The 25,062-nt window shown below is 53.3% G+C and overlaps 3 protein-coding genes across 6 annotated transcripts in view; 1 reads left to right on the forward strand and 2 right to left on the reverse strand.

Moving 5' to 3' along the window:
* GALNS (galactosamine (N-acetyl)-6-sulfatase) overlaps nucleotides 1-12,171 on the reverse strand; it is a 48,047-nt gene extending 35,876 nt beyond the window's left edge. For 2 of the 4 annotated variants that reach the window (XR_009115239.1, XM_058034022.1), the window contains exons 1-9: nucleotides 12,090-12,171; nucleotides 9,553-9,676; nucleotides 8,282-8,356; nucleotides 7,136-7,238; nucleotides 4,883-5,026; nucleotides 3,006-3,072; nucleotides 2,770-2,897; nucleotides 1,925-2,064; nucleotides 641-744 (exon numbers count right to left, since the gene is read on the reverse strand). Coding sequence is in view for 1 of the 4 variants with exons in the window: in XM_058034022.1 (XP_057890005.1) it covers nucleotides 641-744; nucleotides 1,925-2,064; nucleotides 2,770-2,897; nucleotides 3,006-3,072; nucleotides 4,883-5,026; nucleotides 7,136-7,238; nucleotides 8,282-8,356; nucleotides 9,553-9,676; nucleotides 12,090-12,098 (894 nt within the window). In the remaining 3 variants the exon portion in view is untranslated. Of the gene's footprint in view, nucleotides 1-640; nucleotides 745-1,924; nucleotides 2,065-2,769; nucleotides 2,898-3,005; nucleotides 3,073-4,525; nucleotides 4,607-4,882; nucleotides 5,027-5,224; nucleotides 5,351-7,135; nucleotides 7,239-8,281; nucleotides 8,357-9,552; nucleotides 9,677-12,089 lie in introns of those variants that run through there. The other 2 variants (XR_009115241.1, XR_009115240.1) reach the window with 2 other exon arrangements.
* Nucleotides 12,172-12,263: 92 nt separating this feature from the next.
* On the forward strand, nucleotides 12,264-15,221 carry TRAPPC2L (trafficking protein particle complex subunit 2L). The gene is made up of 5 exons (XM_058034082.1): nucleotides 12,264-12,334; nucleotides 13,174-13,346; nucleotides 13,766-13,853; nucleotides 14,129-14,208; nucleotides 15,053-15,221. The coding sequence occupies exons 1-5, from the start codon at nucleotides 12,302-12,304 to the stop codon at nucleotides 15,096-15,098; spliced, it is 420 nt and encodes a 139-aa protein (XP_057890065.1). The 5' UTR covers nucleotides 12,264-12,301; the 3' UTR covers nucleotides 15,099-15,221.
* Nucleotides 15,222-17,494: 2,273 nt separating this feature from the next.
* On the reverse strand, nucleotides 17,495-21,702 carry PABPN1L (PABPN1 like, cytoplasmic). The gene is made up of 8 exons (XM_058034279.1): nucleotides 21,683-21,702; nucleotides 20,921-21,098; nucleotides 20,699-20,807; nucleotides 20,217-20,281; nucleotides 19,329-19,435; nucleotides 19,164-19,251; nucleotides 18,918-19,060; nucleotides 17,495-17,534 (listed from the first exon to the last, which is right to left on the reverse strand). The coding sequence occupies exons 1-8, from the start codon at nucleotides 21,700-21,702 to the stop codon at nucleotides 17,495-17,497; spliced, it is 750 nt and encodes a 249-aa protein (XP_057890262.1).
* Between the last annotated feature and the right edge of the window lie 3,360 nt (nucleotides 21,703-25,062).

Here is a 25,062-nt window from a genome sequence, read left to right on the forward strand (position 1 = left end):
CCACAAATGTTTTATTTATGACCAGTTTGCAGGCTGGAGCACAGAGCCCAGCTAATGAAGGATCACTTTCTGCAGGGCTCAGGGATGCTCACCAGGGGGAGGGGGCTCTGCTGTCCCTGGGATCCTGCAGCAGGACTGATTGCATCCTTCTGTAATGAGAGCTGGGACAAGGGGGGCTGGCAGTGCCACTGGGGGGTTATTCTGAAATGATCATATCTGCATTTGTGTACAGGCAGCACACAGCAATCGTGTGGTGTCTGAACCTCCCTGAGTGGGACTTTCATCAAGCACCAAAGTGAGAGATGTGAGGGTCAAACCCTTCAGCACCTCAGGGCATGGGGAATGGGGAGCAAATTCCTGCTCTTTATATTCCAGTTTGTTCAAACACATGAGAAATATTGAGGTCCAAAAGAGTAAAGAGGTTAAAAAGAGCAGGAAGACAAGAGCAGAGCCTCACAGCAAAACTGAGCACAAATTTTAATGCAAATTTGCATTAAAATGGCACAGCTGTCTGGGGCAGCAGCAGCAGCTCCTTATTCACACAAACACCTGGGCTTGGGGCATGGTGAAAGTGTGAAGCAGAGCCCCCTGAGCCCAGCAAGGAGCCCTCCATCCCTGCAGCCCCCAGGCACAGACTCACCCCTCCTGCAGGGATGTGGCCGGGCCACCAGGCGATGGCTGGCTCCCTCATGCCACCCTCGAAGGTGGTTTGTTTGCCACACAGGAAGGGCCCATTGCTTCCTCCTAGGGACAGAAAAACAGCCTTAAACCCCACAAAACACCAGCATTTCAAAGGACACTCTCACCCAGGCTGGTTTGAAATGATTTTTCATTTCTGCATGGATGCTTCTCCAAAGGACACAGCCAGAGTTGGGTTTTTGTCATTATTTCCTTGTTTGTTGTGTTGTGTTTGTGGGGTTTTTTTTCAATATCCATTTGTGATGAAATTTTAGGAGTGTCTTTTCAGCACAGGGAGACGGTGACAGCTAAACACACCTTGCTATAAACAACCAAATGAAAACCAAACCACAAACAAACAGGAAATACCTCACTGGTGTTGTCCTTTCCTCTAAGGGTGTTAACTGCTGTCTGTAACCAAAGGAAATCTGACACTTTCAGGCAGAAATAGCATTTTTTCACAATGATTTTAAATTTTATAGTACCAGAACAATATTAGATGAAGGTGTAAGAGTGAGAAAAATAATCCTGCATTCCCTGAATGGTCACTCAGAGATGGCCAGGGCTTTGCAGGAGTATCTGGAGTTTTAACCCAGCCCTGGAGCTCAGCTGGCCAAGGAACAATCAGGGAAGTCTCATAACTGATTCCAGGTCACACAAAGTCAAAGCCAGTGGCTGAGCTGAAATCAGAACTCAGGTTACTCCCTGCTCTGTGGTTCAATAACCACAAGGCAAGCCTGGCTCCAAAGAGAAGAGAGCAGGTTCTAAAATCAATCTGCAGTGATTTGTTACAGAGAAACCATCACTGAAACAAAAGAAAATTTGTTTGTTAACAAAACTCATTTCTCTTCTTGATATTTTTCATGAGAGCAAAAGAATGAGGGACTCTTGAAGTCTCTCTAATTGCTCAGAAGGCTGAAATATGCATTTGGCAGATGGAGAGTAAACACCCTGCTAAGTTACTGAGCCTGGTTCTCAATAAATTACAGAATATTCCCTCCCTGACAGTGCAAATACACACAGGTAACAGCAACACTGGGGCAGGAAAAATTCCATTTGGCCAAGGACACCTCCTCCAACAGTGACCAGAAGCACTGCACATAAATTATTCCAAACATAAATACTGTCTTTTGAGGCTTCTCCTACCTCATAACACAGACTCCACACACAGGGATTTTTTCTCCCCAGAGAGAGAGAGATTAAAGCCTTGATTTCCCAAGGCCAGGTTGGTTCAGCTGAGCCTCACCTTGCTTGGGAGCTGAAATGAGAGCAGCCCCGTTATCAGAGGTGAAGAACACAAAGGTGTTCTCACTGATGCCCAGCTGCTGGAGGTGCTTCAGGATTCTCCCAACGCTGTCATCGATCTCCCTCACAGCATCCCCATACCTGAGGCAAAAGGAGATGAAAACGCTCAGAGCAGCAAAAAAGGGTCAGCATAATGAGTTCAGTGGGTTGAATTTGTACCTGTGCTGCAGAAATCCTTCTCACGCATCAGGTTTTCTGCTGCCACTGCAAACCTTTGTGTCTCTGGCCTGCAGAGAGCAGCCCTTGGGTACTGAGGGTCAGGGTTTGCTCAGGTGTGAGCCTTGAACTCTTGGACAGAGGAATTCAGCCATAAAATTCACAAACACAGGCAAACCCACCTTGCCACAGACTGGGAGGTAATAACATGGCTTTCCTTATGGTTAGAAACGTTGAAGCAACACTCCCAGTGTCTACAGAGCTCTTTGCCTCCTCCAAACTGCATTTTTAGGAGTGTTTTCTATTTGCTGGTCCCATTTATAGGCTTTTAAAAGAGGCACTGATCATACAAAAGCCTCCTAAAAACTCATCTGTGCCACAGACAGCATTTCACTCCTCACACAACTGGCACAGGAGCTCAGAGGCCCCCCCCTCCCCATGGGGTCATGTGAGCTTCACTTCAGATTAAAGCCAAATTATGAAACAACAATTCAAGCAAATAATGCATTTCAGCACACACACACACACTTGAGGAGTGATCCATGCCTTGGATCTATCAAGCACTGCTCAGGTTGGCTGTGGCAGCTGCAGGAGGAATTCATTAAAACAACCCCAAAAAGCAGAACTTACAGCCCTCTCTGACTCGTGCCCAGGAACTGTTTGGAGGCATAAACAGGAGCGTGGGTAGCATCAATTGCCCAGTATAAAAAGAATGGCTGCTGGCTGGCCTGCTGCTTGCTAATAAAATCCAGAGCTTCCTGTAAACAACAATAAAAATGAATTTATCCTCTGCCGTCAAAATTTCTCCAAAAAAACAAAAAAAGCAGAAAGTCACCTTGGCTTAGAAGCCAGCACTAAAATAGTACCTGCAGGTAGAGCTGAGTCAAGTTGGATTCACCTGTCTTCAGATTAATTTTGAAGTCTTCATAGTATCTTAAGATAAAAGGAATCAGAGAGGGGAAAAAATCAATCCTAAGGAATAAGCATCAGAAAAAGGATTTTTTTCCCCTTTTATGGATTTTTCCCCTTTTAAGGATTTGTTCCCCTGTGTAAGGAGGTGACAAACAAGTCATAGTTACTCTTCAGATATTAGAAATATGTCACCATAATTGTTCTTATGGGAGAAAGTGGTGACAGAGCTTGATGCAAATTAATGACTTCAAGTTTTGGACAAACCTCAGGGACTGGCCTTTTGCTGTAGGGGACAAAATGCTTTAAAATCTCCTGGTGATTCATAAAGAGCTGGTTGAAATGTGAATAAAATTTCAGAAGCACACAACAACTTTCAGTGAGAGAGAGAAATGCTGGAAGCAGAACTTGGGCTGCTTTGGAAACATTATTTTAGAGGGCAGAGAAGGGCCTGGGGAGGTGCTCAGGGGAATAACAGCAGTGAAATGAGACAACAGCAGAGTGAAAAATGAGTGGACAAGAAGGGCCCAGACTGCAGACTGGGAGCAGGGATGGAGCTATGCAAACACACAAAATGTTATTCCAAACAGGAAGAGAAGGAACAAAGAGGTCTTTCAGTGCAGAATGGGAGCAGCTTCCAAGAGTGGAAGCCTTTAGGGTGCCAGGGATGAGCAAACAGCTCTGGGAGGGCAGCTCCACATCCCTGCACCATCCACAGGACACTTCCAGGCTGGTCTTGGTGTTGGGACCTTTATGAACCACAGAACCAGGGGATCCCAGAATTGCCTGGCTTGGATGGACCCCCAAAGCCCATGCAGGTGTGAAATGGCTGCAGGAAGAGCCCAGAGCAGCCCAGGAGCTGGGTTATGTAGGAGTGATGGGGGTAGGATGGTCAGGACAGACAGAGATGAGAGATCTCTGGAGCCAGGTCAGGAATTTGGGGTTTTTGCAAAGGGCCTGGGTGCAGGACCCTGCTGGGAGCTGCAGCCACAGCTGGAGCAGGACTGAGAGAGAGAAAGAGAGGGGTAAAGGGAGAGAAGGCAAGAGTGTGGTAAAGAGGATGAGAGAGTGAGGTTCCAGTTACAATACCATAAATCTTCTTCTGTGTTGAATATTCCAATTCTCACTAACCAATCTAGTACAATATACAAATCCTATAGCATTTACAGACAGCCTATAAGAATCATTACATTACCATACTGTGTTACATTTTAAACCCTGAAAACTCCTCTTTGGGCCCGTCTACAGAGCTGTAGGGTCTGCTCTGACCCTTGGAGATGTCTGCAAGCAGAGGGTGCTGTGTAATGAAAAGGGGATCACCTTCAGTGGCCACACCATTGTTTTCCCGTTGTTCAGTAACTGAGGTATCTCAAAGCTTGCTTTCATTTCAATCTCATTTATAGCTTCCATATTCTCACAGTCTTTTGCCAGGCAATGATATTTATAAGGGTTTCCTGTTTCCCTTGCCCAGAGTTACCTGCCAGCCATGTCCCAGTCCCTGTGCATGGGGATGTTGGGGCACTCAGTGCTGTCACAGGGCCTGAAGCGGCAGTTTGGGGACCCAAACCACTCCCCAAAAACTCCTCTTTGGGCCCTTCTGCCAAGCTAACAGGGTCTGCTCTGACCCTTGGGCCTGTCTGCAAGCAGAGGGTGTTGCTCCATCACAAGGGGATTACCCTCAGCTGGCCATGCCATTGTTTTCCCGTTGTTCAGTAACTGAGGTATCTCAAAGCTTGCTTTCATTTCAATCTCATTTATAGCTTCCATATTCTCACAGTCTTTTGCCAGGCAATGATATTTATAAGGGTTTCCTGTTTCCCTTGCCCACAGTTACCTGCCAGCCATGTCCCAGTCCCTGTACACGGGGATGTTGGGGCGCTCGGTGCTGTTGTAGGGCCCGAAGTGGCAGTTTGGGGACCCAAACCACTCATCAAAGCCGTGCCTCAGGGGGTGGAACTGGGGCCTGTGCCCCAAGTGCCTGGCAACAAAAACAGCAGGTCAGAGCTAAAATCCTACTGCAGAGCAGCCACACATCATCAGCTCATCAGAACAGCATGCAAGAACACAGTGTCTGCCTAAGAAATCAAAACTCAAAGCATTTCAATCACATAAATGACTCCAGAGCAGGGTCTTGAGCTCTCTCACACTTGTTGCAAGCACAGCCATGCAGACTCACCCCAGTGCTCACTTATATTCCATTTTATTTACTCTCCAATCACTGTTTTCCATTTTTTCCTTCCACTGGTGTCTTCTCCCATGCTGTCTGATGATCAGCACTGATGGACTACACTGCCCCAAACCACTGCAGAGATCACATAATGTTTCACTTAAGGATTCTGATCTATGACAAGTCCCTTTTATCCCACTGAGCTGTAAAAACACAAGGCAGAGCTCATGAAATGCACCATTCCATCCTCATCCCCTTTATGGAGCATTCACGCTGCCAAAATGGTACAAAGAGACCTGAATGGAAATGAAATGAGGTTTTTGTGTGCACATGTGGACTTAAAACACATTTAGCTACTCCTGATGACAGCTCCTCTCTACTGTGCAGCTTGAAAATCCTCCATCCTTAACTTCCAGATGAGGCTCCTCTCTAATCTCCAGGTTTTGTGCAGCAAATTCTACATTTCCTGCATTTATAGCACCTTGAAGACAGAGAATCCTCGTGCTCTCTGTCTCTAAAGGGGATTTTGGTGGCTCAGTGTTTATTTAACCATTCCATCTTCCCCTCACGAGCCTGGATCTGCCCCTGTCCACTTTGTGCATCCCCCTCTGCACCTTCTGTGCATAAAGGGCATAAAATGCATAAAATGCATTCCCTTGGAGTTACTCTGAGCTGTTCCAAATGAGTTATTACAGAAAGAATCCTCATTTCAGCTCTGGTTACAGCTTGCTGATGTAACTGCCACTGCAAGTCTGACCTGCAGGATTCCACCCTTTCCCTTTTGTAGATGTGGGAACACAAAGTTATTCCTGGCTGTTCCTACAACAGGGCAGATGGAAAAGCATCTTATCCTACAAAAGCCCTAAAAGAACTTACAGGGACATTAAACAGTGACTGAGATCAGTCTCTGCATCTTACAGCACAAAAAACCCCTGAGATTTAATGAAACACAACAAATTCCACACTGGTCATGGAAAATACTTGACTTGCAAACTTATAATTAAACCATGGAATTCACACTCACAGGACACACTGAAGAGATTTTAGAAGGGATGATGAAACAATAAGAAAATTATCTGCTGGAAAGCCTCTGTGAGGCCAGGATGAGACTCCAGTTTTACCCAGCATTTCTTCACACCTTTCCAGCCCTGACCAGAAGTTTTGGGATGCACAATAATGCCCTGCACATTCCTACTTAGTCCTATTCCTGCTAACAGCTGCAGGTCCTTCCAGATTTGCCTTTTTTTTCCAAGGAGCTGGCACCAATCTGCATTTGCCTTGTTTATTCCTTTTCCCTGAGTGTATGAATTTCCATTTATTAGCACTGAACTGCAGCTGATTGCACCCAGCCCACTGAGCTGATCCCTCAGGGCCATTCTCCTGCCTGGATTTGTGCTGATAAATAATTCACTGTCTTAGGGTGCTTTGCTTTCCTCCCAGCTCCAGCAGGTGAATCCAACCACAATTCAAACTCAGCCTTCTCTAACTTATTAATGAAACTGATAAAGAAATTCCTGTTACTTTCCACAGGAATTCAGTTCATTAATAAAACCCCAAAATATAGCAAGAGTCAAAGATAAAAACCACGTAGGTGCTCAAGGCAAATTCCAACAGAATATCCTGGTGTTTTCTGATCAAATAAGTGGTGTGAGGTGTGGATAAAAGCCCAGAGTTGAGGAGTTTATAAATACAAATACACACATAAAACCTTCTCAACTCTTTGTATGAAGACATATGTAAGTATTTGTAATGGGAACACTCAGGAATTGATCCCAGCAGGGGGAAGATCCACCACACTTTCCAAACTTGGACATTTGAGCTTCAAAACAGTTTTTTTCCTGTAATTCTGTTTTTATTGCTGCTCCTTCCCAACACACACAGAGTGAAATCTCAAAGCAAGACACCTCCACATAAATTTACCATTTGCCAATGATCTTATTGGTGTAACCAGCTTTCTTCAGGAGCTCTGGAAGCAGTAATTCAGAATCTGGGATTCCTCCTACTATGTCCTGTGGTGTGTATGCTGTGGAAAACAAATCACAAACACTTTTCTGACTCTCCAAAATATTACAGCACACAGCTCATGTACTGGATCAGGAATAGACTCATTTGGAATGCCATCAATGCCATTCCCTGGAAGTCCTCCCATGGGATGGAGAGAATAAATTGATGCAGGGAGACCAAAGGGAGATTTCCACCCACTTGTGCATGAGGGTAAATGATAAAGGGAGCTGCCACCCCAGAGTGGAGGTGACACCCTTGAAAGGGAGATGTCACAGAAAATCAGGTGCTTTAGGGGTGGTCTTTATGCTGTAAATTTGCTTTGTGCTTTCTAAAATGAAGGCAGCCTTCTCCTAAACCAAATAACCAATAAAGGTGCTCAGACTGCAAGGGCTGATCTGATCTATTATAGGTTGGACTTGATGATCCCAAAGGTCTTTTCCAACCTAATTCATTCTGTGGTTCTGAAGGAAATGAAGAGTGTCTCAGCCCCTGAGGCTCTCAGGTGTGATTGTGCTCAGGGAACCAACCCCAGGCTGCTGCTCCTGCCCAGCCATGTCCCAGCACGTGGCATTTGTCACTCTGGGACCCAAACCAACCCAGGGACCTTCCCTGGAGGCACCAGGGATGGAAACCTGCTCTGAAACTGGGTGGAAATGTGCCTGCTGAATAAACCTGTGAGCAGCCAGCTCTCCCCTGTGGGTTTCACACCCCCACCTGATTGTCCTTCACCAGACCCCAGTTCCCCTGCCCAGAGGAAACATTTCTCAGAAACATTTCAGAAATATTTCTCAGAAATATCTCAGAAATATTTCTCAGAAATATCTCAGAAATATCTCTCAGAAATATCTCAGAAATATTTCAGCAGGAACAAATGGATCAAGCAGCCTGGTTTATCCTCCTCATTTGAGGAGGAAGCAATAAAATTCACACTTATTACCCACACCTAACAGGGTTTGGTGGCACTCTGGAACATCCATGGGGATGTCTGTCCAAAGAGAAACTCGGAAACAAGGCGCAGAGGGAAATCAGGAGAGGAAGGGAGGTGAGGGATGAGGCTCCTACCGTTCCTGGCGTGTCCATTGGTGGTGTAAAAGCCGTTCCTGACCGGGAGCCGGCCTGTCAGCAGGGCTGCCCTTGCTGCAAGCAACACAAACACTTCTTCACAGCCATCCTCTGCTAAATATTCAGGTATTAAAGACTGAATATAGGCATTTATATTGCTACATGATATTATTGCAGGAGGATGAGGGCTGCACACTGACTGGAGTAACGGCCAGCCACCAAATCACTCACACTCTCCCATGAGCCACGGGGAGAATCAGTTCTGAGGCATCATTTCAGTTATTCCAGCTGAAATTTGGCCCCTTTATTAAATTAGCCACACTGAAGAGTCATTCCTTTGAATAGTGAATGGAGGAACCCTTACAGCTCAGTTATATATATATTTATTATGTATTTAAGAGGAAATCCTAGCACAAACTGATTAGATGCTCAAGGCTAAGCTTTCGAGCTTGACTGAGCAAAAGTCATGAAATACAAAGAAAGAGCTGTCCAGCTTTGACAATAAAAGTCAAGTCCTGACTGCAGGGAATATTTAAACAGATGTTTAACTTCAAGTATATGCAGTGCCACCACTGGCTTAGCAGGATTTCAGCATATTTTAAATGCCTTTTCTGAGCAAGGACATCATCAACACACTGGCAAGTGCTATCCTAAATGAGAGCCCAAATAAAAAAAATATAAAGCTCCTGTTCTTCATTTTTGCTTCAGTTCTTGGCAGCTAATCAGGTTTGAGAGGAAAAAAGAAAGAAAAAAAGAGAAACCACCTCACAGAAAAAACAACAAGGAGAAAAATATCTGCCTCTCCCAGACCCAAACGTTCCTTTTATCTCCTGTCCCTGTCCCAGGAGTCTTGTAAGACACCGGGGTCAAAAGCAGGACACAAACTGCTGCCTTTCCTTGCATGAAAGGCTCACCAGAGCCAACAGAATCAGACCAAATATGTCCAGCAACAGATCAGATCCTGCTTTGTTTAACCCAAAATGAGAAAGATGAAAAAAATGCAATGACTGGTGCTGGAGTACTGAACTGGAATGGTACAAAAATCCTGATCACTGAAGCAGTGCTTTGTATGAACTGAAAACTGTCGGGTTTCCAATCCAAACAGAAATAAGAAGGGAGCAAAATGCAAGATCAAAGCAGCAAATGTGATCTGTGGCCTGAGGGCAGGACTGGTTTGGTTGTCAGCCCATGTCAGAGGCTGGCACACTCCCCAAACTCCTCAGAGGGAGATGCTCCTCATGCTGACACGGTTCCAAGTGCTCTGTACTTACAGGGAGAGCAGAGGGGGCTGGCAGTGTAGAAATCCAGGAACAGCATCCCTTCTGCAGCCATCTGGTCCAGGTTAGGGGTTTCCTTGGAGGGCTCTCCAAAAGCTCCCAAATCCCCCCAGCCCATCTGGAAAAGGAACACACCAGAAGATGCCAAAGTCCCTTTCTACACCCTCATTTTTGGGCCCACATAACACTTTCATTGTACCCTTTAATTTATAAATGTTTACAGCGCTCATCTCCCTACTCAGCACCTCACAAATGTGACACAAATGTGACACAAATGATCTCTGCCAGCCCCGTGGAGCAGGGAACTCTCACACTTTCCCCTGCTGGGTGGGAAACTGAGCACACACAGGATTAAATGATTTATTAACAGGGATTAAAGCACTTGCAAGGAGCCCAGTGCCTTCACTGTTACTCAGAGGCCTGAGGCACACCCAGAGCAAGGAGGAAGAGGAAGTTACACGTGGTTTACTCGGGGTTGTGCAGCTGCACGTCTGAGCCCTCAGTGCCTGCCCTGCTGTCTGTGCTGGGGCCCAGGATTCCACCTCAGCCTCTGCAGGACTGCAAACACAAGGACAAGCCCTGAACTCCAAAGCAGCACTGCAGGAAAAGCCAGGAAATGTCTGAAAAGCCAGAGGAACCTGCCAGAGGCACCACCAGTCCCTGTGCTTATCTGCAGGACTGTGCCTTCACCCTGCTCTTCCTCCTGATCCTGAGGGCTCACACAGCAGGAGAGCCACAACATTCCCATCAGGGCTCTGTGCTCACTGCTGGAAACCATTCCAGGCAGAAGGTTCTGGAAGGGAGCAGCTCAATGGGCACCACAGGTGCTTTGGGAAAGGCAAGGTGTGTGTCAGGTGAGCCACGGATGCATCCAGATCCTCAGGGAACCACCTGGTGCCATCAGATAAGGAAATCACTGCAGAGATGGTTTCTGAGTTAAGGAGCATCCCTGGGATGAGGGATTAAAATGGATCCAATGGATTCGCCCCCAAGTTCTTGATTTTTCTGCATCATCAAGGAAGAAAGACAAAAAGCATCTCATGTGGCTCTAATTCCAGAGTCACAGAGGGTGAAGGGAAAAACGCAGGGAGAGGTGTTTTTAATGAACATATTAAATAAATCAACATTAATAAATCAATATTAATAAATCAATAAAGCTGCAGACAGGAGCCTCATGCTGTACCAACACTTCCAGAGTGGGAGAACCCCTGTCCCAGAGAGCTTTCCTCTGGAAAATTACAAATGCCAGCTCGGGAGGGGGAAATATTCCTGAATGGAAAACTGAGATCACTGAGCTTGGGAAACACTCTGAGTCCCAGCTGTGCCCAGTCCCCACCCTGTCCCCAGCCCAGAGCACTCAGTGCCACCTCCAGTCCTTCCCTGGGCACCTCCTGGGGACTCCAGACCTGCCTGGGCAGCCCCTGCCAGAGGCTCAGCTGGCTGGAAATGCAGGGGATTCTCCTGCTCAGGAATGTGGGAACACCATGGAACAATGGGCACGATAAACTGGCAAAAAGGGAAGGTTTGCCCACCCTTGTGAGCTCCTTGAGCAGCTTCAAACAGCAACAAACACATTTCCACCACAAACACACCTGGAAGGGGACAGGAAATTATCAGGAGAGAAGCAAACTGGGCAGATGGCAGCGACCCGAATGTGTTGGAAATGAATATAATTCCTTATCCGCGTGGCCAAGGGTGCAAAATTGAAAAGATTTTGAGTTAGAAATAAATCTGTGATAATCCCTGCCCTTTAATAATTTACTGTCATTTTTTCTCTTCCCAGTTCAGAGAGCAATAACGAGCAGAATTACTTTTCTTGTTTAGTTTTTCAGGAGGCCACCAAGCCCCTCCTTGTGACCAACAATCACCAGGGTAGGAAGGGAGCAAGGCAGGGACACCTGGGGCAGGTGACACAGGGACACGTCCAGGTGGCTTTGGGATGGCTCCAGACAGGAGACCGCACATCCCTGGGCAGCTGTGCCAGGGCTGTGCCGCCCTCCATGGGCACAGGCTCTCCTCGCGTTCAGAGGGAACCTCTCGTGGTTTGGTTCGTGGTCAGTGCAGCTCCTCCTGTCCCTGGGCACCCCTGGGAACAGCCTGGCACCGTCCTGTGACACCCACGGGGGCGTTCGTACGGATTGATGGGACCCTGTCAGCCGGACCTTCCCCGAACGGACCCGCCCGGCTCCCGGTGCCCCCTCAGCCGGACCCGCCCCGCTCCCGGTGCCCCCTCAGCCGGACCCGCCCGGCTCCCGGTGCCCCCTCAGCCGGACCCGCCCGGCTCCCGGTGCCCCCTCAGCCGGACCCGCCCGGCTCCCGGTGCCCCCTCAGCCGGACCCGCCCCGCTCCCGGTGCCCCCTCAGCCGGACCCGCCCCGCTCCCGGTGCCCCCTCAGCCGGACCCGCCCGGCTCCCGGTGCCCCCTCAGCCGGACCCGCCCGGCTCCCGGTGCCCCCTCAGCCGCACAGCGCTCCGGGCCCCGCACACCCGTCCCTCCATGCCACCACGCCGTCCCCGCGGTGCCGCACTCACGTCGTCCATGAGCAGCAGGACGATGTTGGTGGCTGCGGCGGCGGTGCCGAGCAGGGCCCAGCACAGCCCCAGCGGGCCCAGGGCCCAGCGCAGGCCCCGCGGCCCCGGCGCCGCGCTCGCCATGGCAACCGGGCCGCGCGCGCCACGTGACCGCGCCGCGCCACGTGACCCCCGCCGCGTGACCCGGCGGGAGCGGGAGGGGCGGGGCCAAGATGGCGGTGTGCATCGCCGTGATCGCCAAGGAGGTGCGGACAGACACGGGGGGACAGCGGGACACGGGGGGACAGCGGGACACGGGGGGACAGCGGGACACGGGGGGACAGCGGGACACGGGGGGACAGCGGGCCCAGATGGCGTCATGAGGCCTGAGTGGGGCCGGGTGCAGCAGCGAGGCGTGAACGGGGAGCGGAGGCCTCAGGTTGAGGGGAACAGGGGTCAGTGGGGTCTGGGGAGGGGTGAGGGGAAAGAGGACAGCTCTGGTTTTGGGGTCTGAGCAGGGCCGGGGCTGTGACAGGTGATGGGGTACGGGAGAGGGGAATGGGCAGGATTTCGGGTTGTGGGGTTAAGGAAAACGGGATTAGTGGGGTCTGGGGAAGGGCGAGGGCAGAGGGGCTGGGCCTTAGGTTGTGGGGTTGAAAACAAGAGATCAGTGGGGTGTGGGAAAGGGTGAGGGGAGAGGTGCTCTGGTTTCAGGGTCTGAGCAGGGCTGGACTGTGGGGTAGGGGAGAGGGGAATGGGCAGGATCCTGGGTTATGGGGTCTGGATGGGGGTGAGGGAAGCAGAACAGAGCCAGGGGCAGGAGGGCAGCACTGGGGGGAACGGGCAGCCAGTACAGGCACAGTGTGGGGGTGCTCCAGGCTGTCCTGCTGCAGGGACAGAAGGGTTTTCCTTGGCACAGACGGGCACAGGCTCTGCTGGGGCAGGAGAGCACAGAGACCCGAGCCTTGTGTGCTGCCCGTGCCAGTGGTTCTCCTGCCACGGGGACAGCTGTGCTCCAGAGGGGCCGTGCTGGGAACACAAAGGGTTAACCAGCCCTGGCAGCAGCAGCAGCAGTCCCCAGGCAGTGTGGCTTGCTCTGCTCCAGAATTACCCCCTGTACATCCGGAGTGTCCCCACGGAGAACGAGCTCAAGTTCCACTACACCGTGCACACCTCCCTGGACGTGGTGGACGAGAAGATCTCAGCCATGGGCAAAGCCCTGGTGGACCAGAGGGAGCTCTACCTGGGGCTCCTCTACCCCACTGAAGACTACAAGGTGTATCCTTGTCATGCTTTGGGCCAGGCCTTTGTGGGTTTGGTTTAATCTCAGAATATCCTGAGCTGGAAGGGATCATCAATCCAACCCCAGCCCTGCACAGACACCCCAACAACCCCACCCTGTGCATCCCTGAGGGCATTGTCCAACCTCTCCTGGAGCTCTGGCAGTTTGGGGCTGGGACCATTCCCTGGGGAGCCTGGGCAGTGCCAGCACCCTCTGGGGGAAGAACCTTTCCCTGAAATCCAACCTAAACCTGCCCTGACACAGCTCCAGCCATTCCCTGGGTGCTGTCCCTGTCCCAGAGAGATCAGCTCAGTGCCTGCCCCTCACGAGGAGGTTCCCCCACGTTTCCTGTCCCTCTGGGCACAGCCCAGCCTGCTTTCTGCTGTGTTGGAGCAGCTCCTTGACCCCTGCCCAGCTATGGCTACGTGACCAACTCCAAGGTGAAGTTTGTCATGGTGGTGGATTCCTCCAACACAGCCCTGAGGGACAACGAGATCCGCAGTGTGAGTGCCCCGGAGCAGAGCAATCCATCAGAACTGATGGATTCACCTCCAGCCTCACTGGGGCTGCCCCTGCCAGCCCCCCAGGCTGCTGAGGAGCCAGCAGTTGATGGATTCACCTCCAGCCTCACTGGGGCTGCCCCTGCCAGCCCCCCAGGCTGCTGAGGAGCCAGCAGTTGATGGATTCACCTCCAGCCTCACTGAGGCTGCCCCTGCCAGCCCCCCAGGCTGCTGGGGAACCAGCAGTTGATGGATTCACCTCTCCCCTCCCTTTGCAGATGTTCCGCAAGCTGCACAATTCCTACACAGACATCATGTGTAACCCCTTCTACAACCCCGGGGACAGGATCCATTCCAGGTGAGTGCCTTGTCCACGTGGATCTCTGGCACCTTCCTGGCATTTTCAGGGCACTTCTGATGCAACAGGACCAACCTGTGGTGGGCCAGTTCAGGTATGTGCTCTAAGAGCCCTGATGAGACCAGTGGTGTTGGTTTGGGGCTGTTCCTACTCCTGAAAAACTGACAGTGTAATAAAAAGTTCTGCTGAATTCTCACTGCTACCTCAGAACTGGGGTTACAAACATTAAGCCAAAAAAATGTATCTTTTTGTAAGAAAAAATTACCTGAAAATAGAGGTAATAATCATAACCCCCAAACAAACATAGAATTAACCCCAGAACTAACCCCCCCAAAAAACCCAAATAAAAATACAAACCATGATGATAAATCATCAACCAGTCACCCACCAAATTTTACATTCTTGTAGCTTGTTTGATGGTCCTAGAGGTGTTCTGCAGATTTAATAATTGTGAATATTAAAGTGTAATAAGTAGAACAGGTTAGAGTGAACAAGGGCCCTTGTCCAGGGTTTATCCTTGGGTGGGGACAAACATTCAGCACATGGAATTGCTCACCTGTGAGGGTCAGTGTCCCCCATTCCCACTGTAACCTCACAGGGAATTTCAATAAATTGGGAGTTTCTGTTTCTTGGCAAGAACAACTCTGCAGACACAGAGCAGCAGCCAGAATAAGACCTGTCCTTACCTCAGCTTAATTAAAAGTCATTAATCCCTCAACAGCCCATGGTGTAAAGAGGAAAACCCTGTGTCCAGGCAGAGGCAGGGTGAGAAAGTGGTTTTGTTACAAAAGCTGTGCAGAATGAGCTGCTTCCCTTAATAATCTCTGTTTATTCCCCTCTGCAGGGCCTTTGATACCATGGTGAACTCCATGATGATGCAGGTGTGCTGAGCCCCTTCCCACCCCCCTGGGAAACATTCCCTGTGTGCAGGAGCATGCCTGCAGTGCTGTAAATATTCCATTCTGTGTCATAATTTAAATTTCTTCTGTGTAAAATAAACCTGACACCTGCAAGGTTTGCCTGGATTTGTACTTGAGCAAACACAAACCACTGCTCAGAGATTCCTGGCGTGGTTTGGGTGGGAAGGGACACTAAAGCCACCTCACAGGGACATCTTCAGTGTCCCAGGCTGCTCCTGGAACAAGAGGAGCTCCAACCCAAACCTCTCCAGGAGTTTCCCTGCCTGGGCTGATTTCTGGGTGCCTCAGGTGCTGTTAGCACTTTGCACAGTGACTCCCAGCCCAGGTAGAGCAGCTGGAATGAACCCACCCCATCCAGCATGGACTAAGCCATCAGGATTGCACAGCTGCCTGCCTCATCCCAAATTCATCTCCATTAGCATCTCCTCCTCCCCTGCAGCTCCCTGCTGCTCTAATTACAGACTCCCGAATCAGCAGCAGGTATTTATCTGGAATAAAGCACAAATTGCACTGAGAAGCACCCCAGCTCCATCACAGGAGGTGCAGGCACACACAGCTCTGCTGCAAGCACCTCCTCAGTTCAAAGCCACAGAAACCAGCTAAAAATAACAGATCTGCCCAGCCCCAGGGGCCTGGACAAAGCCAGAACTGCACACCAACTTCACACAGCAGGATCATTTATTTTAAAAATAAGTAACAGTTACAAATACTTTCTCAAACAGAACTTAAAGCACATTTTATCAGCAACCACCTGGAATATCATGGGAGGTTCAAGCCTCTCCCACCATCTCCACAAGGCACAGCTGTGCACTGTTATCCACAAACATTTCCAGCTAAAAAATTTGGCTGTTTTCACTCACAGAGATGGCAGCTCAGTGTTGCCTCTTCCACAAGAGAGCCCAAATACCCCAAAGTAGTTTTTTTTTATTTAAAAATAACCCTCAAAAATGTATAATCCTATCAAACAGAAGCCCTAGAAAAAGCTGGTTTATAGTCTAAGCCTAAGGGTAGCTCAAATCAAGGTCGGTCTCAGCAGCTCTGAGGACAGTATCAACATAACATGAAGAGTTAAGGCCCCAAGCTTTAAAAAAATCTAGAGATCCTAAAGGAGAAAAAAAAAAAATCTGGGATTTTTAGCCTGGCAATGCCCCTGAGCTGTGAAAAGCTGCTTTAGGAGTCGGTTGCATCTGCTGCATCTGGGTTAGAGGGATCCTAACCAAGGATCCTGAAAGATTAGAGGGAGAATTACATAATAAAACCCATTTCCATGCAGAACTTCTCCCAGGAATGCTGTTTGCCTGGGTTCCCAGCCTGTCCATTCTAACACAAAGCTTCTCCTTTAAAAACACGGGGCTGCATAAACACAAATCCAGCAGGAAAGGGAAGAGCCAGGACCCCTAACTTGCCTGGTACCCAGCTCCTGTGGTGCTCTTTGGTCCTGAGCCTCCTGCAGGGCTCACACCATCCCCAAAAGTGACTCCAGAGCAGCAGTGGTGATGGGAGTGAAGAGGCCAGACCAAAGTGCACCAGTGAAGGTGGTTTTGTAATGCTGCCCTGCAAGAAATAAAGTGAGGAGTTGCCAGCACCCCTGGAGTTTGGAATAAAAGCAGGAGGGAGGGAAGAGGGGTTTGCTGACAGCCAAACTAAAAAAGAGGAAGGATTTTGTGACACCCAGGCCTTGGTTAACTACCACAGAGATACAGAGGCTCCCAGAGAAACAAGAGATATTTTTTTTTCCCTGTCCTGGATGTGCAAACACAGCGAGCTAAAAGCCAGACCCAAAGCACATCAGGCTTCCCCAGAGGAAGGTCACACCCAGGGCTGATGATGGAAAAGCTCCCCAGCAATCAGATCTGGAGCTGCAACCCAAAACCTGCTCCATGGATTTGGGAAAGGAAACAGTCTCTAGGCTCTCAGAAGAAGAGAGGGCTGAGCATCCAGCTGCTGTAGGAAGAGCTGAGGAGCTTCTTGGCCAAGCAGTGGCATGGAGGGCATGCAGTCAGGTAGGAGCCAAACCAAACTCTCCAGGACGGCCTTTTCCGTGGGATAAGGAGGAGCCTTGATGGTCTGGGAGAGCTCTTCCCTTCCCAGGACAGAGTTCTCTGGAATGAGCCAGTTCTCTGTGCCAACACAAGGCTCTGGGCAGAGCTGAGGTGGGATGAGCTCTCCTGGCTGCTGGCAGCATGGAGCAGGTCCCATCTTCCCTCCTGCAGCCAGCACGGGGCTCACCAGCAATCCTCACGGCCAGGCAGATGGCATTTTTAAAATTAATCTGGTTTTTGGCTTGGGCAGGCATATTTTTAAATCTCTCCAATCCCATCTCCTCGTTTCAGTCCCATTGGCATCACCAGGCAGTCCAGCCTCTTCTAGTATGGAAAATACCAAGGCAGCAGCCTTGCCCGACCCCTGCACAGGAACAAAAGCAACACCCTGAAGCACAGGGGCACCACTCCCTGCTCCTTCAGCCTTCCAAGGGCTGAGACCCCCCCAAAACTAGAGGATCCCCACAGCCAGGCCCAGCTCTGGGACTGGTCAGGCTGGGACAGTGCAATGCCCACCCACCACTCCCAAATTCCTGCAGGGACAGGTGACAACTCCAACATTCCAGATATTCCTTCCCTCCAGAGCCCTCCTCCATCCTCCCTGGGTGGGAGTGGCACAGCACAGCCCACCCTGCTGCACACCTGAGAGCCCACAGCACAGTCCACCCTGCTGCACACCTGAGAGCCCACAGGAGCACAGCACAGACAAACCTGCTGCACACCTGAGAGCCCACAGGGGCACAGCACAGCCCACCCTGCTGCACACCTGAGAGCCCACAGGAGCACAGCACAGCCCACCCTGCTGCACACCCAAGGAGCCCACAGGGGCACAGCCCACCCTGCTGCACACCTGAGGAGCCCACAGGGGCACAGCCCATCCTGCTGCACACCTGAGAGCCCACAGCACAGCCCACCCTGCTGCACACCTGAGAGCCCACAGCACAGCCCACCCTGCTGCACACCTGAGAGCCCACAGCACAGCCCACCCTGCTGCACACCTGAGAGCCCACAGGGGCACAGCCCACCCTGCTGCACACCTGAGAGCCCACAGGGGCACAGCACAGCCCACCCTGCTGCACACCTGAGAGCCCACAGGGGCACAGCCCATCCTGCTGCACACCTGAGAGCCCACAGGGGCACAGCACAGCCCACCCTGCTGCACACCTGAGAGCCCACAGGGGCACAGCACAGACAAACCTGCTGCACACCTGAGAGCCCACAGGGGCACAGCCCACCCTGCTGCACACCTGAGAGCCCACAGGAGCACAGCACAGCCCACCCTGCTGCACACCTGAGAGCCCACAGGGGCACAGCACAGCCCACCCTGCTGCACACCTGAGAGCCCACAGGGGCACAGCACAGACAAACCTGCTGCACACCTGAGAGCCCACAGGGGCACAGCACAGACAAACCTGCTGCACACCTGAAAGCCCACAGGGGCACAGCACAGCCCACCCTGCTGCACACCTGACAGCCCACAGGGGCACAGCACAGCCCATCCTGCTGCACACCTGAGAGCCCACAGGGGCACAGCACAGCCCACCCTGCTGCACACCTGACAGCCCACAGGGGCACAGCACAGCCCATCCTGCTGCACACCTGAGAGCCCACAGGGGCACAAGGAAAGCCCACCTTGCTGCACACCTGAGCAGCCCACAGCACAACCCACCCTGCTGCACACCTGAGAGCCCACAGGGGCACAGCCCACCCTGCTGCACACCTGAGCAGCCCCCAGGCCCAGACTCACCTGTAGGTTCTCCCCCTGACCCGGGGCTGCTGCCCATAGGGGCCCCCCCAGCGGCCCAGCCCGCCCCGGGCGTGGAAGCAGCCCCGGTACCCGCCGCGGTCCGTGCTGCTGATGCCGGGCATGTTGGTCCTCTTGGGCAGCACCTGCGGGGCAGGGAGGGGCTGCTGGAGCTGGGGTTCGGCCCACACCAGGCAGGCAGGGCTGGGAATGCGGGGAGCAGCCCCCGGGGGCTCCCCCAGCTCTCACCTTGATGACACGGCCCCTGAAGATGCTCTCGTCCAGCTCCACCGCAGCCTTGACGGAGCTCTGCTCCTCGAACTCGATGTAGGCATAGCTGTGTGTGGGCAACGGTGTGAGCAGAGCCCCAGGCACACCCTGCAGCCCCCAGCCCCCCCTGCACGCTGCACTGACCCTTTGGGGTGGCCCGAGAACTTGTCACACAGGATGGTGACGCGGTTGATCTGCCCACAGCTGTTGAAGTGAGACTCCAGCTCTTCTGCTGTGCCCCCGTAATCCACCTGCAATGACAGCCCCAGCCCTCAGCTCTCTGATGCCTTGGGGTTCAGCTTTTACATTTTTCAGGTTCTCTGCTGCCTGGTGCGTAACTCTGAAACTTCCTGTGAGGTGTTAGTAGGGTCTCTTCACAGGGTGGTTGGACAAAACAATCCCTTCCCAGCTGAGAATCAAGGACAGCCTTACCCCAAAAGCACAAACAGCTGTGAAGGGAAGGGAGCAAGGCAGGGGGTTGAGACTTCATGAGCTGGAGCTGTAATTGGACAACTGAACCCAATATGTAGATGAACCAAAACTTATAAAAGTGTAAAAACTTGTGGCTGGGATCCGCCTTGGATTCAACCTGGGTGCAGCCCGGGCCAGGCTCTTGTGTTGCCCAAGGTGTGTCCTTTTAAGGCCTTGCAGTAAATACCTATTGTGTCCATTTAGCTTTGTCTGGTCTCTGCTCCAGATCAGCCTCTCAAGGCAGCAGATCCACACCCCAGCAAGGGGGGCAAAGGGCCCAGCTGGCCCCACGCACCCCCCAGCACAGCTCAGCCCCTGCTGAGGGTCAGGGGACCCTCCCAGCTCTGAGTGCCCCCACCTGGAACACAAATCCAACAGACAACCTGCCCTGTTTTGAAGGAACAAGCAACAAGTGGAGGATAATGAGCCACATTCCCAGGCTGGGCTGGGCACAGGGGAAACACCTGGGATGGGAACAGCCAGGCTTTGGGGAGGAGCAGATCCACACCAGGGATTTGGGACACACACCCAGCTGGGCACAGAGCAGTGGCTCCCACTTACATTGCCCACGTAGATGGAACGCTGGTCAGCCTCCATCTTCTCCTTGGTAGTCAGTGGGAAGAGAGCTGTGGAGAGGAGGGATTTGTCATGGACAGAGGGACATCTGTCTGCTCCCAGCACAGCCACCCGAGCTCCTCAGATCCCTGGTCACATCCAGGTGTACCCAAACCCTCACACTGCTGCCTCCTCCTCCACCCCCTTGCCCCTTTTCTTTTCACTGTGACTCCTCTACTAGGGCTGTTGGTACTAAACTCAATTACTTAATTGAATTAAATACAATTAAATTAATTTACTACATCTGGGCCCTCACAGGTAGGAGGTTAGAGCTGACAGAATGTGCATTAGCAGGCCTGGAACCCCCCTCACCCACCTTATGTGTCCAGTCCCAGAGAGGCAGAGCCAAATCCTCTGGCTCCAATTGCCACCCTGCGCCCCAGAGGTGTCCCTAGGGAGGGACAAGAGCACCCTGTGACAGCCCATACCTGCTTCTGAGCTCATGAACAGGTGATTGTCAGCTTCCAGCTGCAGCTCCTTCAGCCTCTCATCCTCCTTCTCTATTTCCCGCAGTTTGGCTTTGATGGCCTCCAGCTCCTGCATCCCAAACCAAGAATTTCACAAGCAGCACTCGGAGCAGGGACACCCCAGGTGTAAAAGGGTCCCCATTCCCTTTGGAAGGCCGGTTCCCCGTGCAGGCAGGCACTCACCGGGTCCTGAACATCCTGCTCCTCCTCCGCGCTGTTCTCCTCCTGGGGGCTGGGGTCCGAGCCCTCATCCGCTGCCTTGCACACGGCTGCCACCTCTGCCACGTCCCAGGGCGCCGCCTCCGCTTGCAGGGACGGCGGGTCCTGCCACCAGATCTCCGAAGTGTCCAGGAAGAGAGGACTGGGCAGGAGAGGGGGCAAAAGGCATTGAACCAACAGCCATTTAACGTCTCGGCTAAAGCACAGCCTCCGCCGGGCAGGGCGTTTCCAGCAGGAGGATGGAGAGGGGACATTAACGCAGCTGCTTCTCTGCGCAGCAAAGCCCCAGCACTGCAAAGGGCAGCGGGTCACACTGAGGGGGCTCCCAGCTCACGGGGGCTGCAGAGGGAACAGGGAAGCAGCTGCCCTAAAGCGGCGGGTAGGGACGGGAACGGGCAGGCAGCACACGGCCACCGGCAGAGCTGCGAGCAGCCACGGCAGAGCCGCACCCTCCCAACCCCCGAGGGGGCACGGAGGGACACGCCCTCCCACCCCGGGGAGCGGAGCGCCGCCCGGGCTGCAGCCCACGGAGCGGTGTCCCGGCGGTGCCCAGCCGTGCCCGGGCGGTGTCCGGGCGGTGCCCAGCCGTGCCCGGGCGGTATCCGGGCGGTGTCCTGGCAGTGCCCAGCCGTGCCCAGCCGGTATCCGGGCGGTGCCCGGCAGTATCCAGCCGTGTCCCGCAGCCGAGCCCGTCCGGAGGCCCCGCGGCCCCGGCCCCGCACGCACCTGGCCCGGCCCCCGAACATTGCTGCGCGCGGCCCGCGCGAGCGGCGACCACGTGCGGCTCTCCCGCCACCACGAGCGGGGCGAGCGCCCGCGCGCCGCTTTTCACACATCAGCGGCCAATCGGGGCGGGGCGCGCGCCCAGGCCCCGCCCACCGCGGCCGGCGGGGGAACGGTCCCGGGGCCGCGGGTTCGAGACCCGGCAACGCCGTTCAGCTGGGGTGGATCGGGGTGGGCAGGGTCCCGCCGCCCCTCCCATCGCAACGAGCCCGCTGTGGGGCCGGGGCTGCGGCCGACTGGCAGCGCAGGTGCTGCAGGGGGCACCCCAAGGGCGGAGCTGCAGCCACAGGTGTGACACATCTCTCTGAGTGCCCCCAGGACACACCTGAGTTACCCCGCCATGAACGCCCCTCCTTCGCAGTGAGCGCCCCCGGGGCTGTAATGAACCCCCCGAGGCAGGAGTGGGGGCACCGGGTGCAAAGCACTGCCAGGAATGGGGGATGAGGGCACCCAGCACAAGCCCAGGCTACGGAGCCGCTGGTTGATATTAAATTGTCTTTATTACACAGATACAGAGTTAAGAACAGACATAACCTGAATCATAAAGTTTACATCTTTCACAGGTCAAACATACAGTACACTTAGAGAAAGCGGGGAACAGCAAGGGGGGACAGCATGCCGAAGGAAAGTCCTACCACGTCATCTCTCGTCGTGGGCTGGCCCCACGCCTGGCCCGGCCGGGGACTCTGCTTTCCAGCCCCCCGGTGTCCCCAAGCCGGGGCTGGCAGGGCTCGGCCCCGCACGGGCTCGGGGAAGCGGCCGCCAGGGACGGGGGACAGCGGCACCCCCTCCCCGCCGGGGCCGTGGCGCTCGGTGACACCGGAGGAGCCCCCGGGGCTGCCACCGCACGGGGGACACCCCATCACAGTGCCTGGCACCGCGGGACACAGCGGCATCCTGTCCCCAGCCTCAGAGCCGCTGGGATGCGGAGGGGACCCCGGCAGCCCCCGGAGGAGGAGGAAGAGGAGGAGGAGGAGGAGGAGGAGATGCTGCAGGGGAGTTCGGGGGGCTCTGGCAGCGATGGAGCAAAGGCCAGGCAGGTGTGGGACCCTGCTCCAGCCTGGCCGGGACGCGGCACTTTGGTTTCAGCTGGGATTGTGGGTTGGGAACGAGAGGTTGGAGAGGGGACCCCGAGAGAGCCACGTCCCTCCTGCCACCTCCCAGTGCCACCGCAGCGCCCCGGGCTCTGCCTCCCCGCGGGCACGGGCACCTGCCACACGCTGTCCCCGTGTCCCCGATGTGGCACCCGTGTCCCCAGGCTGCCCCACAGCACCCGGCCCGGCCAGGCTGTGCCAGCACCACGCTGCCACCTCCGAGGTGCCACCAAAGGGGCACAGGTGCCTTGGTCCCCAGCACCACCATTCCGGAGCAAAGCCCCGGGAAAGCGCCCGCAGCATCACCGCAGCCCCGCGGCCGCTCCGTCCTCCCCGCAGCACAATTCTGTTTTTTTTTTTTTTTAATTTTTTTTTGGGAAATCTGACATTTAAAGCTGTCGTTCTGGTTTGGCCGCCCGTCACCGCCGTGCCCTCCCTCCCCTCCCTCGGCTTTTGGTTTCAATGCAAGGTTCTGTAGGGTAGTTTTATTCTTAATTAAAATTAAAAAAAAAAAAATTAAAATAATTCAAAAAATAAAAAAAAAAAAAAAAAAAAGCAAACCAGCAGGGAGCGGAGCGGAAAGGAAAGGAGAGCAGACCCTGGGGAAGGGATCTCGCCCCCGGTTTCCCGGCGAGGTGGAGGTAGAGAGGCAGAGCCCCGGCAGGAGCGGGGCCGGGGGCGGCGGGGACGGGCGGGGACAGGCGGGGACGGGCCGGACACCCGGGCGAGCAGGGGCATCTGCAATACTCTTATATATTACCTCTTCTCAGGAAACGTAAGAAAAATAGACAATATTACATATGTCACACCATAAATAAAGTGAACAGTCACGGGAGGGGCACCCGGCGAAGCCCCCAGGGTTGGGGTGGGGGGCACAGAAACCACCCAGGGGGTGCAACGAGGTCTTGGGGGGCACAGAAACGTCCCTGGGGCTGGGCCAAGACCTTGGGGTGCACAGGAAACCCCTGGGGGGATGCACCAAGACCTTGGGGTGCACAGAACCCTCCCAGGAGGATGCACCAAGATCTCGGGGTGCAGAGAAACCTCCTGGGGGGGATGCACCGAGACCTCAGAACAACAACCCTGGGAGGATTCAGAGAGATCTCGGGGTGCACAGAACTCACCCAAGGTGACACACCAAGATTTTGGGGTTCGCAGAGCCCTCCCAGGGGATGCACCAAGGCCTTGGGGCGCACGGAACCCCCAGCAGGGCTGGGTGACAGTGGCACAGGGCCATCACCCTTGGCGTGTCCCAAGCTCTGCTGTGGCCCAGCCCAGCCCTGTGACCGGCAGCACAAGCCCCCGGCCCCGAGCCCTGCCCTCCTCTTCCTCCCCTACGGAAAACACACAGGATGGGTTTTGCAAATGCAGAAAAACTACAGCTCCTCTCGATGCCAGGCCCGCTCGGGCCAGCGCCACGGCTCCACGCTTCCTCCTCATCCTTTATTTGGCAAACGTCTCTTATTATTATCACTAGCATCATTATTATTATTATTATGGTTCATTTTTGGACCTCTGCAGACACTATTTACATTCACATTAGCGCACAGCACTGCTGCCTCTGCTCGGAGCTCGGGCTTCCCCTATTGCACTTCCTCCTCCGTGCTGCTCCAGCGAGGCAAGAATCCCAATAATCCACATTGTCCTTGGCCAGGAAGGCGGCAGCGTTCCTTTTCCTTTTCCTTTCCTTTTCCTCTTAAAAATCCTTGTGAAACAAATCCAGTGTGGGGTGTGGGAGCAGCCTGGCAGTGAAGGGATGGGGGGTCCCCCGACGGCTTTGGAGAGGGAGAAACCCAAAATCTGTCTTTTAACTTCCTTTTTTTAAATTTTTTTTTTAATTATTCTCTTTTTTTTTTGTTTTTTAATCTCCTTTTTGTTCTCCTTTTCCAGGGTGGTGGCGGGCAGAGGTAGAGATGTGCCAGCTCCGGCTGTGGTTCTCAGCCCCATCTCCCCCTCCCACGCCTTGGGGGTTGGGGTTTTAGTAAAAAAACACCTTTTTTTTTTTTTTTTTTCCTTTATTTTAATAGAAATTCTTTAAAGCCCCAGGGGCATGTCCATCCATCCTTGTGGGGAGGGGAAGGAAGCGACAACAGAACGAAACGAACTTTGGCAGTGGAGAGACGTTTGGATCTTCCTTGGTTTTGGATTTCCTTTGGAGCAGAGGTGAGTCTGGTCTGTTCTTGGCTAGCTAGCAAGGTAGTTACAGGTGAGCGTCCGTCACGCGTCGTC

Source organism: Melospiza georgiana, chromosome 14 (genome assembly GCF_028018845.1).
Source record: "Melospiza georgiana isolate bMelGeo1 chromosome 14, bMelGeo1.pri, whole genome shotgun sequence".
Classification (NCBI taxonomy): domain Eukaryota; kingdom Metazoa; phylum Chordata; class Aves; order Passeriformes; family Passerellidae; genus Melospiza; species Melospiza georgiana.

Coding starts and splice junctions, on each gene's coding strand:
- TRAPPC2L (XM_058034082.1), top strand. CDS start 12,302: ATGGCGGTGTGCATCGCCGTGATCGCCAAGGAG. Junction 12,335..13,173: donor TCGCCGTGATCGCCAAGGAG/GTGCGGACAGAC, acceptor GCTCTGCTCCAG/AATTACCCCCTGTACATCCG. Junction 13,854..14,128: donor GGGACAACGAGATCCGCAGT/GTGAGTGCCCCG, acceptor CTCCCTTTGCAG/ATGTTCCGCAAGCTGCACAA.
- PABPN1L (XM_058034279.1), bottom strand. CDS start 21,702: ATGTTCGGGGGCCGGGCCAG. Junction 20,808..20,920: donor AGCAGGATGTTCAGGACCCG/GTGAGTGCCTGC, acceptor TTTGGGATGCAG/GAGCTGGAGGCCATCAAAGC. Junction 19,436..20,216: donor GTTCCATCTACGTGGGCAAT/GTAAGTGGGAGC, acceptor CTGTCATTGCAG/GTGGATTACGGGGGCACAGC.